Source organism: Plectropomus leopardus, chromosome 5 (genome assembly GCF_008729295.1).
Source record: "Plectropomus leopardus isolate mb chromosome 5, YSFRI_Pleo_2.0, whole genome shotgun sequence".
NCBI classification, from domain to species: Eukaryota; Metazoa; Chordata; class Actinopteri; order Perciformes; family Serranidae; genus Plectropomus; species Plectropomus leopardus.
Window position 1 is genome coordinate 36,781,971 of NC_056467.1, and position 17,374 is coordinate 36,799,344.

A 17,374-nucleotide genomic window follows, 5' to 3' on the forward strand; every position below is an offset into this window, starting at 1 on the left:
TCTGTTGGAGGTGAATTAGGGGGGAGTGGAGAACCACTGGCCCGACATAGTAAATCCTTCTTGCTTCCTCCTTACTTGCCTCCTGAAAAGGCGTGTTATTTCTGACAGTCTGAGGAAGCAGACCATGGTGCTGACACAGGAGTAAGAGCAGAAGGACACTGGCACTGCTTAAAGTTTTCTCTGTATGTTTATGTCTACATCTGGATGTGCCAACACCAAGTTTTCCTGCTCCAGTGTGCGTCCCTACCTTTTGATTAATGAGCGTGGGGTCTTGTTCTCATTAGAGGTTTGAGAGGGGAAAAAGTGGTTGAGGCCTGAAACACGAGCAGTTGTTAGAAGTGCTGCTTCCTGTGTCTAATAGAAGTTTATTATCTCCTTACTGTGAGTGTTATTTATTCATTACTGTGAGTTGGCTGTAAGAATATCCTGTACTGCAGAGTAAAGAGGAGAACAAGACAGATAAGCTCAAAGCAGACACACTCCTGCAAACACAGACATCAGCCTCATTCAACGTGCTGCTGCACAGGGGAGGCTATTAAAAAGTGAACAGTGACACACAGTGGTGGGCACTGGTGCTTCAGCTATTGTGGAGCACCACAGTGGCAGTCTCATAAATGATTCTAGTGAATGGTCATTATTTTAATCAAATCTTAAGCTGTTTAATGTGTCTCAGTTTTTGTTTTTTGGTTTGTTTTTTTTAAACTTGTGTCCTGCCTACATGAGCAGGTTTATTCACAAAACACTTAATGAACCTTCCTCTACCACCTGCAACGTGGTGTAATAAAGTTGAAGGTGACAGGAACATCCTAGTACTAATACCACACGGTGAAAATACTCCATTTCAAGTATGAAAAGTATAAGGTCTCATTGTGCAGTAAAATGTTGCCTAAGTAAGTGTTTTACTACTATATGTGATGTTTTGGGATAATATTACTGCTGCATCAATGTGTAAGTTGCACGTTACTGAGGGAATGTTTAAGATTGTGCTAACTTGGTTGCCAATCCATCAATAAATCAAAATGTTTGCCTTCTTCTGTGGGGGCATGCTTAAAAAAACATTTTCTTTACCAATTCAAAGTAATACAGAATGACTAATTAATTTACAATTGGTAATTTTGTGAATGAGGTATTCCTTTAAGGCTGCATAAAATACTGTACATTCAGCATAAGCTGCCAAAGTTCACTGAATAATGTAGAACTGCAACTAACAATCATCATGATCGATTTATCTGCCAATTATTTCCTTGATTTACTGATTCATTGTTTGGTCTATAAAATGTAAAAATGTTGAAAAATGTGTGTTAGATTTGTTCAAATTGCTCATTTTATTCAATCAACAGTCCATCACCCAAACATATTTACTTTAGTTTGCTATCAAATTTGAGTGACAGAAGCATAAAAATCATACATCTGAGGAGCTTAAAGAAGAACTCAGTGAATATTTGGTAATTTTTGCCAGAAAAAAGTACCGAAAGGAAATAAATGAATATCAAAAAGAGGGTTTTTTTTTTCTAATCAGTTAATCGACTAATCATTGCAGCTGGTTCCTGGTTTGTATGAAAAACAAAACAAAAAAGCTGCTGTTTAAATAAGTAAAAACTCAGGAAAAACTGTCCCAATAAAGGAAATTGTGAATCATAAATAATGCTTTGTAATGACATTACTAATAAGCAACGATTATTTTAGTACTCAATTTTCAGTAACAGCAAAAAAACACATTGAGGTTGATGAGCATGATCAGCTGAAAGGGAATCAGACTTCTTACCTGGTTTAGGAGCTTTGGCTGTTGTTCTTTCATCTGAGACGGACACCGGATCCCTTCTTGATGTTTCTGAGCCGGCAGGTGCGGCATCCGCTACCTCCTTCTGGACTTCTGTGATAGCAGGACACTCTGGCAGTTCCTTCTGAATGTCTGTGATAGCAGCACACGTCACGTCTGAGTGACACGCTTTACTCGGTTCCTGTGGACCTGCTTCTTCACACACAGAGTCCATTGGCTCCCCTGCAAAAGCACAAAAGTGTTTACACCACATAATGTGTACTACAGAGCCACAGTGCCAACACTCTTTTAAATTTGTGTCCATTTCTTACTGTGGTTCCAACCATGCACTTTGATGCATACACAGTCCAATAATCCATTAGTGTTGGCTGCTGACTGCGGCTTTTCTATTTTTTCATGCATATACTATATATCAATACAGTTAGATAATACATATGCATTAAAAAATCTCACCATCATCCTGTATTTTTGGCAATTCCCCTTTGGAAATGTATTTGTTAATCTTCTTCAGGATTTTCTTGTGGGATTTGGTAGGCTGGAACTTTAGTGCATGACATCTTGACAGAGCGCACAAAGGTAAAGGTTATGTTAGAAGAGCAACATTTGTATTTGTAGTTATTTTTATTGTTATGCACATATTTAATAGGTGATTTATTATATCAAACTACCATGGGTCATCCTCTTGTGTTCCATGTTTTTCTGGTCTTGTCAGTTCTGAAGTAAATTGAATGGTAGAGAATAGAAATCTAGTGGGTAAACTTACCTGATGGTGTACTGTGGACAGCATGTCTTGTTCATTTTGGGCTTATAGACGTATTTCCCACTTCTGAAAAAAGACAAGGGCAGATAAGGTTTACTTTACACATTATCAATGACTTAAAAAAAACTAAATTGTGTTAATAAGCAAATTCATGAAGTAGATAATGTAAGTAAACAGGACTGCATGAAACAGCCACTCACCTTCTCCATCCTCGGTCTATGAGGTCTTGGTAGTCTTGTACTGTCATGGTGTGAGACCACATCCCTGGAGAAAACAAAAAAAATAATAACTTTTTTTGGGGTTCTTATTGCCTTTAATCGATAGGACAGTGTGAGCGTGAAAGGGGTAGAGACAGAGGGGGAGACATGCAGCAAAGGACTGAGGCCGGACTCGAACCTGTGGCCGCTGCGGCGAGGACACAGCCTCTGCACATGGGGCGCTGCTCTATCCACTGAGCCACCAGGCGCCCCAGGATCATAACTTTTAAACATTTAATTAATATTTTAATAATTTGAATGTATACGATCAGAACATGCCGTCCAATGCCAAATTTATAAGAAATCATATTAGAATCCAGGGGTTGACTATTCGCTTGGCCAATTATCAGGGCCGATATTTGGCATTTTGCCGATTATTTGTGTCTGCGTTTTTATTCTAATAATCACCAATAAAATTAATCAATGAAAAAGCGTGCATATTACACTCAGCCAACACCAGGGAAGGCAGTCTGCAATTCACACAAAGATAGTGTCAGCATGGGAGGAACTTTACTTTGTAAAAACTCAAGGACCTATTTTTATTCATTATTTTTTAAATTAAATCTTCACTGAACTTTATAAAAAAGTTGCAGGGAACTTGCTGTAAATGATGTTGACAGTTTTAGTTTTGATTCAACATTTGCTAAGAGCATTTAAACAAAGGTTTGTGTTGGAGTTTGTTATATTTCAAATTCTAGATTTTGACAGAATTATTTTAATTTTTATTGCAAAAGCATATTGGTTCCAAATATCGGTTATCAGTCTTATTAAGTACTAATAATAAGTACTGGTATTGGCTTCCACAATTTCGTTTTATCTCAAATTACAGTGTCCTCCCCAAAGCATATTCCCGCAGTCCCCAGTGGTGACATGCTAATGTATTATTTGTGTCCGCAGCAGCTTGGATCCTACTTCCCAGAACTGAGGTCTGAGCGCCCCATTTCAACTCCTGACCTTCTCCACTGCAACCAAATACACAGTTTGCACACACACATGCACCAGAAACGAAGTCTTGACGACCACCATCAGTTTACATCTAAAACCAAGGGAATTGACTGTACAACAGTTCACACAACACACACTGACTTTGCAACTGTGTATAATGTTCTATGTCCCAGGAGAGTGGTGTTTAGCCAGATTCCACAGAGACAAGGGGACGACACAGTGTGATCCAAGAGACACACTACAACAGCGAAACAGTAAATGACTGCTCTAAGGCTGGCAGATACAGCAGCAAGACTTCAGGTTTTCTTTTTAAAATACTTATATATTTATAGTTCAAGTATAATCACCATGATAAAGAACAATGTCAAAATCTGTGCCGCATTAATGACAATAAAAGTATTTGTGTCTTTATTTTTCACTGACTGAACTGAATAAATGGGTCACATCAGATCAAACGCACGATAAAATTTGTTCATACAATTTTTTGACAATGTCAGTGATAAAACAGATGATTAAATGGGCAATTGTAAATGTTCATCCCACATTTGAGAAGGTAAATGTTCAGTTGTTATCCTTTAAATGAAAACACAGAACAGAAAGACACATGCAGAATAAAAGGAGACCTTCTTGTTCTTTTCACTGCCATGAACAAGACTGACACCCGAGAACACAGACAGCATGTAGTTATAATTTAAGATCCTGGGGAGTTATGTTTAAATACCACATATTCATGCCCTTATCATATATTAAGTGTGTAATCCATCAGGGTTTTTGGCCCCTTTGACCAAAATTCTTGAGTCCAAAAATCCCCATGACCTCAGCAATGACAGAGCTGTCAGGCTGTCATATGAATTTGCAGGTGAAATGCTAATTTTAGTCTTGTTTTTAAAAGCAATAAGTATGCTCAAAACGCGATGTAAAGAAAATATGATATATTTATAACACTGCGTATCAACTCAAAAGAGCTCGTTAATATGGGGCAGGACAGGAATGACACAAAAGTCGAAAGCTTGTCTGAAAAAAAGCCTGATAAATCAAGCTGAAAGTCCAAAGTTTAAAAAAGGTTATAGTGCAAAAAAAGCCATGGCATGTCAGCTTAAGTGCAACAGCGGCTATCGTCACAGCACAATGGGAGTGCCTTTCCATTGTTCACACCTGATCCATAAGGAGATCAGGTGTCTGTCATGCCTCCCCCGAGCCATGACAAACACAGTGACACAGAGGAGGGCAGATGTTGGTCTCTGTTGTGTGTGGTCGCATTTGCTCTGCATGTGACAACACTGTTGATAACATCACTGCACCAATCACACTGAGTGAAAACATTATCTCACTGAGCACCTGCTTGTAAAAGTTTACATTAGAAACACTTATCATCAGTATGTAAATACCAATCACTGTGTTGATCTGTAGACTGCTTTGCATGTTATCCAAGGAAAATACAAAAACTACAGCGAGAATATAATATAAGAAATTATAGTGGAAGAACAACTAGAAAATCGGAAGTGTGTTTTTTTGCTGAACCCTGAAAATAATTAACTGAACCTCAGTGGATTGAAATAATGTGTTGACCTCTACAGTTGTTTAGTGCACTTATTTAACCAGTATTCACACAATGAACCTACAGACTGACCTTTTACACTTCGCAGAATCACTCAGGGAGTACATTCTTCCTTCTTCCGCAGTACCTGACGTGACCCCATGACATAACATCCAGATTACCACTCTTATCTTAGATTAGAAAACAGCTCTCGTCTGCGGGCTCTGAGCCCAATCGCTCACTGACTGCATTAAGAACTCACTGAACCCTAATTATAGTCCACCTGTCTCTCCCCTGTTCACCTGCTCTGATGACACCATTCTGTCCCAAACAGAAAATCCCTTCCCATCTTCTTACTCAGATTTGTTTATAGCTCAGCATTAAACTCTGAACTTCTAAAAATGCAAAGTTACACTGACCTCAGTTCAGCTTTTAAATGAAAGCCTCTCAACACAACGTGCAGTATGGCAAATCTTAGTTCCCTTTAAGCTCTGCTCATCTGTCTTGTACAGGATTTTTATGGCATGTGACTTTGTGTCACCCTTACTCTGAACACTTTCATGGAAGACATCTTCTCAGCTAAATAACAGGTAGTAGGTAAACTGGCTACTTCTTGGTTTGTGGCTGTCTTAGATGCAAGACTTGAAAAATACCGTTTTTTACATATTTTTACTGGACTACTTTCACAATGTTTGTCAGATGACAGACGTTTTACATTCAAAGTTATGTGACTGTGAAAGACTGACATTTGAAAATCATCCAGACAAACAGATGTACACAAAGAAGTTTGTTGTTTTGAAATCAGGAATTTCAGGTGGGAGTGTTAAGTAAAAAGTGGTGACATGCCATATGAAATTTAGACTGTGTGAGTATAGAAAGAAAAGGAAGCATATCATATAAACCAACATAATTAAATTCTCAATCCACTGACTGTTTCGGGTCCTTGTTTATTTACATTATCACTACAAATAAACTATTTCAGGGTTCACTTGGAAGAGAGCCTAGGCCACCCATCACTACTGGATCAGGGAAAATCATTTCCACTGCAGCTGGATTGAGTGGTTTCCTCATCTCCTTAATCTGAACAAAAAACAGGAGCACTCCAGCATCAGTTTCCCAGCACAATAGGGCTAAAATGAATTATTTGTACCGCTATGCTTTCATCTCAGATGATGCTGCTATATTAACAATAACAAAGACGCACACTTTGTTGAGATTACATACAGTGCTTAAAATAAACAGGCTGTCTTCTGCTTAAGCATATTGCGAAATCTGTCTCATGTTTAATCTCCTGTTTGTGTTGCAGCAGTCCACTGATTATTACATTATGCGACCACCAGCATATTCATCTGTGCAGTGTTAAATAAAACCCATGTGCTCTTACTGACCATCAGTCAGTTAATATGTAAATACACGATAGCATTACCGTAAGTTATTTTTACTGACATGTAGAGGCCCCCAGTTCACAACACTGACACACTAAAACGAAAGCCAGACAGCTGCACTTTCGGTCGTGAGGACAACATCCTTGGCTTCCTGTCCTGATGCTTACCGGTACAAAGCTTAACAGGTCGTTAGCTATCGTTAGCTTGATGCTAGTGGATATGTTAACAAGTCTATTGCTGAGCTGCTAATGTTACAGCGTTAGTCTACAGTAAACATTATTGCCCAACTGAAAAGTAATTCGGAATTTTAAGTCATTCCGTTAAATAACTTATCTTATTTGAGGACAGGCTTGGTTTGTTTTCCAGGAAAATAAGAGTAGGGCTGTAGGATGCTAATGGCTAAAAACTGAGTTAGCTAATAACCTGACACCATCTAAGTAACGTTAGATGTATGCCAACCTATGTGGCTCTGGTCTCGAAATACAGAAAATATAGCATATATTGCTCAAATTCTCTGGCATTAGTGTTAAAGTACCGACATTAGATAGTTCTCTTACAAAACCAGATACTGTTCCAGCATGTAGACGGGGCTAGGTCGTTAGCATAAGCCAGTTCAGGGATACCGACTAGCTATGTCTCTTCTCTACTTGATTAGACACTTACCGTGAGAGAAGTTCCCTTCATCGTTTTTACAGTAACCACAGCGGTAGCCACAATCCCCGCCGAAATATTCAACTATCGTATAAGACTTGTTTCCTGCCATCTTTAGCATCGAGTCAGATGACAGCCGAGTTTGCCCGGTGTCAGGGCAAGGACTGCTGGGTGTCAAACCCCGCCCACTGCAGTTACGTCACCAGCGCTGCATGAAAGACAAGTGGGACTTCCCAAAAATACATCAATGATGGGAGCTCCAACTCCTTTTCTGACTAACGATCAACGAAATGATCAACCACCTTTTTGTTCACATAATGTTCCCCTTAAATAATAAGTGTAAGGATAGCAAAAGAGTTATTAAAAGAGTCATCTGTTATGTAACTGAATAGCATTACTAAGTATTAAAAAACCCGCTTGAAATGTAATGTGTGCAATAACTTAAATATAGTGTTGGGGAGTGACTTGTTACATGTAACCAGTTACATTAATTAAATTACAAAATAAATGTAATTGTAATCATTTTCAGATACTGATAAAATATTTAATTAAATTAGTTACCAATCAAAATGTTCTGGATTACAATGAGGTTACATATGAAAATTAAATCTTTTGAGTAAAAAGTCTATATTTTGAATGAAACATTCATTCTGTTGCTTTACATCTTTTTGCCATGTAGGAATGCCTTCTTTGGGCAGATTTTTGGACAAAAAAGGCCAGTAAAGCCGTTGAGTCAAATTTGAGCGCAACATTTACGCACTTATGTTTTACTCTTCTCAGCTTTATAGCCGTGTTTAAAACATTTGTTAGTAATGAAAAGTAATCAACTGTTGCATTACTTTGATGAAGTCACTAAAATAGTTACATAACTTATTACATTTCTAAGAGGGTAAATAGTAATCTGTAATTAATTACATTTCAAAAGGAACCTTCCCAAGACTGTTTAAATAAGCCTATACACAAAATACATTTTTAAATCAGGGTACTATGCTGCACATTTTTCTGGAATTAAAGGTCTAGTGTGAATTTAGGGGGATATATTGACAGAAAAGGAATATAATATAAGTATGTTTTCTTTATGTTTTTTATGTATAATCTACTGAAACTAAGATTGTAGTGTTTTTTTTAACCTTAGAACAAGTCGTATTTACCCTCATAGGGAGCAGGTCCTCATCTACAGAGATCGCTGTGTTGTACCACCGTGTTTCTATAGTAGCCCACAAAGGACAAATCAAACACTGGCTCTATATAGGGCCATTCATGTTTTCACGTTGGCCACCAAAATTAGAGGCTACTCTCCGACAAGACCACTAGAAAAACACAGATTATTTTATATGTGATTGCTTTAATCAGTATTTTTACTGGTTTAAATCATCAGGTTGTTTTGGAAAGGAAGCGACCTCTGCGAATAATTCAGCTCCTGGTAAAAACCTCCTGAACGGACATGCGGATTGAAATGTCCAACTGCTTTATTAAGTATTTTTGCGTGCTTGAATAACCAGCTCCGTTAGTTTTGGAGAGGAGACCTCTGCGGGTAATTCAGCTCTCGGCAAAAACATCTTGAACAATGAACACGGAAGGAATCTGTGGGAGACGTTCCAGCTGGTGCAATCTGCAATCCTCACCCCTGGCTGCCACTAAATCTCCCTAAATGTTAAACACTTTGTGACAGAAACAACACAAAACCATGAGTAAAGAACTGTACAGCATATTTATTAAACCATCTGTGCAAAGAGAAAGGACAGCAAAATAAATTTGGACCAAGATCCTGCACAAACAACACTTACAGTAAATTACAAAAAGGCCAAGGGAGAGTTTGTATGTAGAAAAATAAGTTAGAAAATCACAGCTGGGCCAATGATTTTATTCCTGCTACTATAAAAATGACCTTACAGAGGAAAGAGCTTTGTCTGTTTATACTGTTTGTTTCACCTGTCACACATACATAATGTTTTTTTAATTCTTTTTACCATAATATATTTTTCTCTCACCAGTCATGTAACAACCAGTAATTGTCTCAGAAGATTGGTATTGGACTGATCCCACAGGTTGATGCACAGATTTATAAAACCAGGAACTTGGTTGTCCAGTTAAAGTAGCCTCTGGTCTGTATGCAAGCTTTCTGCACCAACAGCAGACTCATACTGGTGATGAAGCAGCAGCCAAAAAAGTTGAAGTTCTACTGGCAGACACAAACCTTTACGTAAACTCTGGATAGACATCAAGTACCTTGACTCCTGTTGGTGGCTCTTTGGTTGAACACCTAATTAAAGCTCCCCTGGGGGACGGGGATGTTTTCATGAAGGTATTTCATACTGCCTTGCTCCGAGAAGTCAGCCACAGTGTGCCCGTCCCCTCTTAGGACCCATTTGGTTGTAAGAAGCCCCTCCAAACCGACTGGACCTCTGGCATGTATTCTTGCCGTACTGATGCCAACCTCAGCTCCTAAAAAATAAGTACAACAAAATTACACCGCAGCAGGTTAAATCCATTTACAATAGGACGTGTATTCTCATATTTTTCTTTGACAGCATATAGAAGTAAAGTTATACTGTACTCACCAAGGCCAAAGCGGTAGCCATCGGCAAAGCGAGAGCTGGAGTTCCAGAACACGCAGGCGCTGTCCACCTGCTGCAGAAACTGTTCGGCCGTCTCCTCATTTTCTGTAACAATGACATCAGTGTGGGAGCTGCCGTATTTGTGAATGTGGTCCACAGCGTCCTGCATGCTGTCTACCACCTCAATGCAGCACTCCAGGTCCCCGTACTCCGTCCTCAATGACTTCACCTCGGATGGGCTGAAAGTAAGATAGGATGCAAACCGGGGGCCTGCATGGATCTTCACCTGAGAGAAAACAATGACACATTGTTTTAACAATAGAATAAAAAAATAATTGTACTTTACTGACCTCAATTAAGTGCCATCTTTCCCCCCACCATTTGTTTATGTTTCTGAAGCACAAACCATCATCAAAATTAAAAAAAAAAAACACGTAACCATATCTTGTATTGTTATGTGTAATAATAAGAGTGCCGGTGCATCTTTCTTACATGTTCTGTTCTCAGCATATCAATGATCTGGTCAAAAATAGGAGTTCTCAGCAAATCTCTGTGAATAAGGAGTGTCTCCAGGGCATTGCAGGCTGCAGGGTAGTCACATTTGGAGTCCCTGACTGCAATGAAACATGAGTTAGTACAGGTATATTCATTCAGCAGTTTGTGCTTTACCCAAACAAGATAATAACCACGACTCTTGGGCAACATTTAAAGTAATATTAATTGCAACTGCCAGGTGTACTCAAAGAAAACATGAAAAAGATTTTTTTCCCCACAACTTTTAAATCACTGTGACCACACCAATGCAGAAATGGAAACATCTGTTAACAACAGCTACACATAGGGAGCACATACCAACATCAATAGCTTTGTCTATGCTGGCATCGCTGTCTATGTAGACGTGACAGACGCCCTCGCTGTGGCCTAGTACAGGAATCCCCTTAGCTGCCCTCTGGATGTTTCGCACAAGCTGGGATGAGCCCCTTGGAATGATCAGGTCAATCATCTTGTCTAGTCTGCACAGATCCTCGACATCTTCACGTGTGCTCACCTACACATCAACGTAAAGTTTATAATGTCACAGAACACTTGAGTAAACATGTCAAAATTCACACTGTGTTTCAATCTCACAATGCTCTCTGTTTTACCAGCTGAATGGCATCTGTCACTCCATGAATGGAAAGTGCCTCCTGGGTGAGTTGATGCAGAATTTTATTGGTGTTGGAAGCTTCTTTACCCCCCTTCAGGAGCAAAGCATTTCCACTGGCAATAGCCAGAGCCGACACCTAAAACACAAAATTAAATACATGAAAAACTGAGTCTGACTTCCAATGACAAAGATGTAAAAAGTCTTCCAGGCAAACAGCTAATGATAATACACGCTGCAGGCTGAGTGTTTGCTTTGACTGACCTGTGGGAGACAATCAGGACGCGACTCAAAGATGACGAGCAGGACACCGATGGGGACTGTGATCTGTTCCAGCTCGAGGTTGTTGGCCACCCTGGTTCTCCTCAGCACCCGACCCACGCTATCCCTGGAGGACACGGCGAGCTGACGGAGGCCGATAGCAAGGCTGTTGAGCTTAGCAGTTGACAGACTCAGGCGGTCGATCAGAGGCTGAGACAATCGACCTATGAGGACAAAGAATAAATGAATAAAAACACCAAAAAATGCAATAATCTATAGATCTCTGTAGAGACAATGTATTTTACTTTCTACAACAAAAGGTATGGGAGAACAGGAGTGAGAATGTTGCTTATCCAGTCTCCAGACGGTCTCTCTTTTTCTCTGCTAATGTGCCCTATAACACAGGGTACACAATGACACCTACAAAACTCATACATTTACAACTACAGCAACGTGTATTAGTAAGCCTCTTACTAACAACATGGCTGATGCACACCACAAGTTAGACAAATGTCAGTCAACACTGAAAACCAGATGATCCAAGCCTCCTTCATATACCAGTTTCCCTGAGTACAAGTGCTACAGCTGAGTGATCCGTTGCATGTGGCTGTGGATTGAAGTGATCAGTGTCTTCTCTGTGCCTCTGTACCTGATGATACGGCTAACTCCATGTCTCTCTTGTTGGCACTTAGAATCTCATCTTTCTTTTCGGTAAGCAGCTCAGCAAGAGAGCAGATGATCTCCTCTCTCTGAAAGCAAACACACACACACCACAGCTTGATTAAAAAATACCATAATCAAGAGTAATTAAAGCTGCTGCCAGTACAATGTGAGCCTAATGAGTTTGGCCCCTGCACACTGTTGTGAGAATGATTCACTCTTTTAGTTTTAGTGCTGATACGGTTTGTTAATTTATTATATTTGCCTAAGAGATGCTCTCCCTCTGTTGTAATCTTGTCATTTAAATTCATTTAGGAATGATACAACGAGGCCAATATGCTGTATTTAGGGGACTTTATCTAATGTTTTAAATCTTGATATATCAGTGCTAAATATATAGCATTAAATCTTATTCCATTGTGTTAGTATGATTCTACTGTAATCAAACCTAAAACAAATGTGGACCCCATTAGAAAATAATCTTTAAATACAAAAAACATTTTAAAACCTAACCAACTGAGGGAGCAAGTAACTCACCTGTTCAGGGTTCAGGGAGGCCAAAGCCCTTCCTGCATGTCGGGCCATCTCTGTCTGCTGCTCCACAGTTGGACCTGGTGGTGTCAATAATACAGACATCAAATACAAAAACAACAAACACAACAAGCAGGTGAGATATTCAGTACAGACGGTTTGACCTTGTACCTGCAGGTTTCACTTCAGAGAAGAAGGTGCCAACTTTCTTCCCATCAACAATGTCCGTGATGACGTGGCCTGTGACTTTAGGATGTGTGCCGTTGGCGATGACGACCGACGTCCCACCCTGTAGTGCCCAGAGGGCTGCTTTCACCTGACAAGACAACATGATTGAGTATAATGCAACTTTTTCATTCTTCAAACTACACAGTCCTGTTTACACTTTGAGATAAAATATCGACTGTCATGCTGACCTTGGCTTCCATGCCGCCAATGCCGACTCTGGACTTCGTGCCGTACGTGATTGACTGCTGGTCTCCAGGATAGAATATATCAATGAGTTTGGCATCATCTGTTCCTGGGGGACTGTCATATAGGCCTGTGGAATAGATTTTTTTTCTTTTTAATCCTTCACAGAACCAGAACACACATCGATCACACTGATACTGACAGACCGTATTCAAAGTTTCCATTAGCAGATAACTCGCTGACATAAAATGTTCATGAATAAAAGGAATGCAGTGATAGAATATTATTGCAAGTTGATTAATGACGGTTTTGATTCACTGTTTAAAGTACTCCAGCGATTAAGCATTACACTTCCCAAAAGTTGAGGAACTCACAAAACACAAACCTGGATGGGCTGATTCTTAAATATTCTGACTTTTAGGGCCTGTTTAGACATGGTATTAACATGTGTTTTGGTGATCTGAACATGACAGCAAAGACAGACTGATGTTCCGAGCAGTGCCTATAATGCTTCTCTAGATTACCACTTATGTTCAGATTTCATTACTGCCCTGCACAGTTATTAAGTACACACTTTTGCCAGCTGCTCTGCAGCATGCCAGTGTCAGTACAGCTGGAGGTATCACTGTCAGTAGAATTCAACATGTCTCATTCCATGATGCAAAATAATGGATGATCCCACAACATTTTGTCCAACTCAGCATATAATGGGTGCGTTCTCGAGCATTTGTCCTGCTCTGATAATGTAGTCGGAGATGCATAATGATGCATTAGCATTTACACTACAAGGGGTAAGCGGTCAGATGTGTCTAAGAGCATTTGGGAAGTGATGTGAGTGATCAGATCCCCATGCATCTTGGTGGTCATTTACACTTGTATTTGGCACAGTCCATTTGTGATGAATGCATGTAACAAGTCTAAATATCTAAATATAGTCTCACATTTCCAGTTTGTTACACAGGTTTTCTGTGAACAATTTAAGGCCCCTGGCAAGCCAATGAAACCCTGATTATAACATATATTACTACTATAATACATATTACTTTCTTAAACTCTGCTCCCTTCAGAGCCACAGATGACACTATACAACTGTTTTGGTTTTTTTTACAGGTTGTTGTTTTTTTTTGTTTCACATCACAGCAAACTAAGTATATTTGGGGAGGTTACGATTGATAAGATAAAATAAACTATTTGCAGAGATTTCTTTGGGTTTTTGGATTACTTATGATGGGTATTTGGGATGTTTTTTGAAATGCAAATTAAATGATTTATTGGCGATAGAAAAAACAATTCTTAGCTGCAGCCCTTTGACATCTAATAACACACAATGAATACAAATGTTAATGCACAAATGTAGGTAAATCATCACCAATCTCCCAATTAGCAGTGATTTCTGTACCTTCAACATCAGACAGGGCAATAAGGAGGTCCGCCTTCATTTCAACAGCCAGCCGTGCAGCCAAGCTGTCATTATCTTTGATGCTTATTACCTAGAATACGAAAAAAAATTTCATTAAGCCAAAAGGAAAATTCCCTTATCTCACATTATACTGTATAATAACATCTTATCAGTTGCTACCATGCAACAAAAGCCTCCCAAACCCATTCAGTGAAAGGACAAACAACACATGTTCACCTTTTTCCAAAAGAAGATAACACAAGCAGGTCTGCGCACAACAAAATGGCAGAAAACAAGACCGCCACACTTTGAATTAGCAGAGAACATTTAAAGCAGCCTTTAAAATAAATAAAATTGTGTTTAAGTAAATCTATGTTAGTGAAGGTGGAAATGTAAACGAAATGAAACATACGTCTTTCATTTACACATGATTTAAGCACTCCACCACCACAATGCAGAGCCACATTCAGCATTCCCAACATGCCCTTCACACAGTACCCACATTTACCCCCTGTAGGTCACTGTTGGGAACAGGGGGCGGAACAACAGCATCATTGGTGTTGATGATGGGAACTATGTTCATCCGCAGCAGTTCATGAAGCGTGCTGTTCAGGTTGCGACGTTTCTGCTCATCATGGAAATCAAGGTTGGTGACCAGAATCTACAGAATAGGACAGAAATGTGGAGAAGTTTGTGACATTAAAAAAAAAAAACCTCTGTTAACTATGAGAAAATGCTTGTACTTGTGGAGTACATACTTGTGCAGTGCAGGTACTGTACTGTGTGAACATAGCTTCATACAATGCCATCAGACCACTCTGTCCAGCAGCTGCACATGCCCTTGCCTCCAAAACTGGGACTGACTGCAAAACAGAGATTTTACTTAAGTTAAAAGTCTATAAACACAATGCATATGTAATATTTAAGCATTTCTCAATGAGTCGACTTAAAATTCACAGTGTTAAAAACAATTACTCACCATTTCTTTGAGTTGATTCTGTCCAGAATGCAGGGCTTGTCTGACGCTCTGAGACAGCAGGATCTCATGTCTCAGTCTCTGCTTCCCAAATGCCACAGCGCCACTGGTGACAATCATCATCTCTCTGCCTTGATTCTGGAGCATGGCCACCTGACAGGAAACACAAAGGCTGTAACATTCAAGTTCTTCCTTCTCGACCAAGATCACTCCCTAAGTCCAGTTTGTTTCATAAGTCTTCCTTGAGCCCACGTATTAAAGCTCCTCTCTTGTCTGTGTCAACAATATTAATACGTTATTACCTGCTCTACTATTGAAGCCAGTCGACCCAGTGCCAGACCGCACTCATCACGTGTCACCACAGCACTCCCCAGCTTCACCACAATACGTTTGGCCTGCTTCAACTCACTGCGGTGAGCAAATGACTTCCCATGGGGACGTGGGACTGCAGAGGAAAAAAAAATTTTTATTACACATCAGCACACACCAAAGAGCACATTACAGTATACAAATCAAGATTTACTTACAATTGGCCTTGGAATACGCTCTGATGGACACTGGACAGACATTTGACTGCCAGATTCTGGATGGCAGATGAGAGCACAAGGCCAGCCTGGCAAACATTGCACTTTTACTTCAGGAGAGCTGTGATAAACAGAAACCAGTGTCAGGTTACTCTAACATCATTTCATCTGAGATAAGCAGCTTTTGGATATGATAAGACAGACTGTGTACTTGGCAATATACACAACAATGAATATATAAAGAAAATATTATATATAAAAATGAGTATTATCTATTTGTAAATTGTTTCAGTTTTACTGAAAAGCTTTGAATGATGTGCCATGAAGTTATCAGCAGGTTGGTGCTTGAACTTGACACACTGACCCACTGAAGATGATGTTTGGACTTGTTATCTTACACATATTAGCTAACGGGTAACAGTTAAAGGAAAATCCAGGGTATAGGTGCTGTTCATGCAAATAAACTCTACCATATGTGAAGCCATTTAAGCCTGAAAGTTAGTCAATAAGGCTAACATATTGCAGCTGAGTGCCTAGTGTCACTGCTGTCAACCCTGAGGCTAGCTAAGGTTAGCTAGCTTTAGCTATTATGAGCTACCTCACTGCCTAGCTTAGCGGCTATTTAGACAACATGGACCCACTAAATGTTGTGCAAAATGACTCCTTACCTGACAATGTGAAAGTCTGGAAAACCAAACACAACAACACTTGTGTGTGGACCGAAGGAGACACGTAGTCAACCGGACCGGCGCCGCTTTGTTGCCACATCCACAGCCCACGTTGGTTGGGAAGTGCCGTAATTGAGTTATGCACGAACGACGTGTACGCAGGATTTCCGGATATGTTAACGTAGTAAGAAAGGGATTTACGCAAATTAGTCCTTACGTACGCAGAGATGGTGCCTTTGATGGGTAGATGCTTACGTAGCTATGGGAAGTACAAGCACGGTGAAGGAGGGTAAAAATATACAACGCTGACAGCTCATATTTGTCTACTTTAAGAGATCAAATTAATCGCAACAGCAAACGAAATTATAACAAATGAGTGCAGACACCTTGTCGTACAAGACATCTGAATTGTTTTACGTGAGTTACGTACATGTTTTGTAGTGAAAATATTGATGCAGTTAGGAACTGTTCGTTATTTATGAGAGTGGTGCAGAACGAGGGAGGCATTTTAGATAACTTTTTAGGCCCTTTTTAGGCCCGTATTGTTTTTATTTGGCTTAGAGAGGGGACATTCAACTTTAAATAGTTGTAAATCTAATTTATTTTAAATATTCTCAGAACCCCAAAACCTGCAATTGTAAATATATGTTTTCTTTACAAAAAAAAATTAAAAAATAAATAAATTCAACTCCCAGTCAACCTCCTACTTTAATAAATAAGGTATAGTCCTTTTTATCTTAAACACAACCAGTGTTAAAAATAATCAACACTCCTAAAAATTATTTCAGTCAAATAAACTGAATACAATTTAATAACATATAATTCATTATAAAAATGGGAACATGTTAATAACAAATTGTTGAGCAGAGGTTTGATCTGCATAACTATAGACCTACTTTAGGCATCACTGAATATTACTGTAAGCAC

General features: G+C 39.4%; 2 protein-coding genes across 2 annotated transcripts; both read right to left on the reverse strand.

The window, feature by feature from the left end:
• Window positions 1–15: 15 nt before the first annotated feature.
• LOC121942873 (arginyl-tRNA--protein transferase 1-like) lies at window positions 16–7,481 on the reverse strand. Its single transcript, XM_042486165.1, has 7 exons — window positions 7,328–7,481; window positions 2,741–2,804; window positions 2,544–2,606; window positions 2,234–2,337; window positions 1,766–2,002; window positions 248–314; window positions 16–130 (listed from the first exon to the last, which is right to left on the reverse strand). The coding sequence occupies exons 1-7, from the start codon at window positions 7,434–7,436 to the stop codon at window positions 16–18; spliced, it is 759 nt and encodes a 252-aa protein (XP_042342099.1). The 5' UTR covers window positions 7,437–7,481.
• A 1,526-nt stretch (window positions 7,482–9,007) lies between these two features.
• On the reverse strand, window positions 9,008–16,557 carry LOC121942952 (delta-1-pyrroline-5-carboxylate synthase-like). Its single transcript, XM_042486269.1, has 17 exons — window positions 16,448–16,557; window positions 15,783–15,900; window positions 15,558–15,700; window positions 15,259–15,408; window positions 15,038–15,142; window positions 14,782–14,940; window positions 14,280–14,370; window positions 12,886–13,010; window positions 12,641–12,785; window positions 12,476–12,549; window positions 11,928–12,027; window positions 11,282–11,502; window positions 11,019–11,156; window positions 10,726–10,921; window positions 10,366–10,487; window positions 9,877–10,159; window positions 9,008–9,760 (listed from the first exon to the last, which is right to left on the reverse strand). Exons 2-17 carry the CDS (start codon window positions 15,877–15,879, stop codon window positions 9,579–9,581), a joined length of 2,331 nt encoding a protein of 776 aa, XP_042342203.1. The 5' UTR covers window positions 15,880–15,900; window positions 16,448–16,557; the 3' UTR covers window positions 9,008–9,578.
• Between the last annotated feature and the right edge of the window lie 817 nt (window positions 16,558–17,374).

What these genes read in the sequence shown, in the direction of transcription:
- LOC121942952 (XM_042486269.1), bottom strand. Translation starts at nt 15,879, where the DNA reads ATGTTTGCCAGGCTGGCCTTGTGCTCTCATCTGCCATCCAGAATCTGG. An exon ending in TGGCTTCAATAGTAGAGCAG is followed by an intron (nt 15,409 to 15,557) that starts GTAATAACGTAT and finishes GTTTCCTGTCAG; the next exon opens with GTGGCCATGCTCCAGAATCA. An exon ending in GTCCTGATTGTCTCCCACAG is followed by an intron (nt 11,157 to 11,281) that starts GTCAGTCAAAGC and finishes TTTGTGTTTTAG; the next exon opens with GTGTCGGCTCTGGCTATTGC.
- LOC121942873 (XM_042486165.1), bottom strand. Translation starts at nt 7,436, where the DNA reads ATGCTAAAGATGGCAGGAAACAAGTCTTATACGATAGTTGAATATTTC. An exon ending in GCCAAAAATACAGGATGATG is followed by an intron (nt 2,003 to 2,233) that starts GTGAGATTTTTT and finishes GTGCTTTTGCAG; the next exon opens with GGGAGCCAATGGACTCTGTG. An exon ending in AGCCAAAGCTCCTAAACCAG is followed by an intron (nt 315 to 1,765) that starts GTAAGAAGTCTG and finishes CTCGTGTTTCAG; the next exon opens with GCCTCAACCACTTTTTCCCC.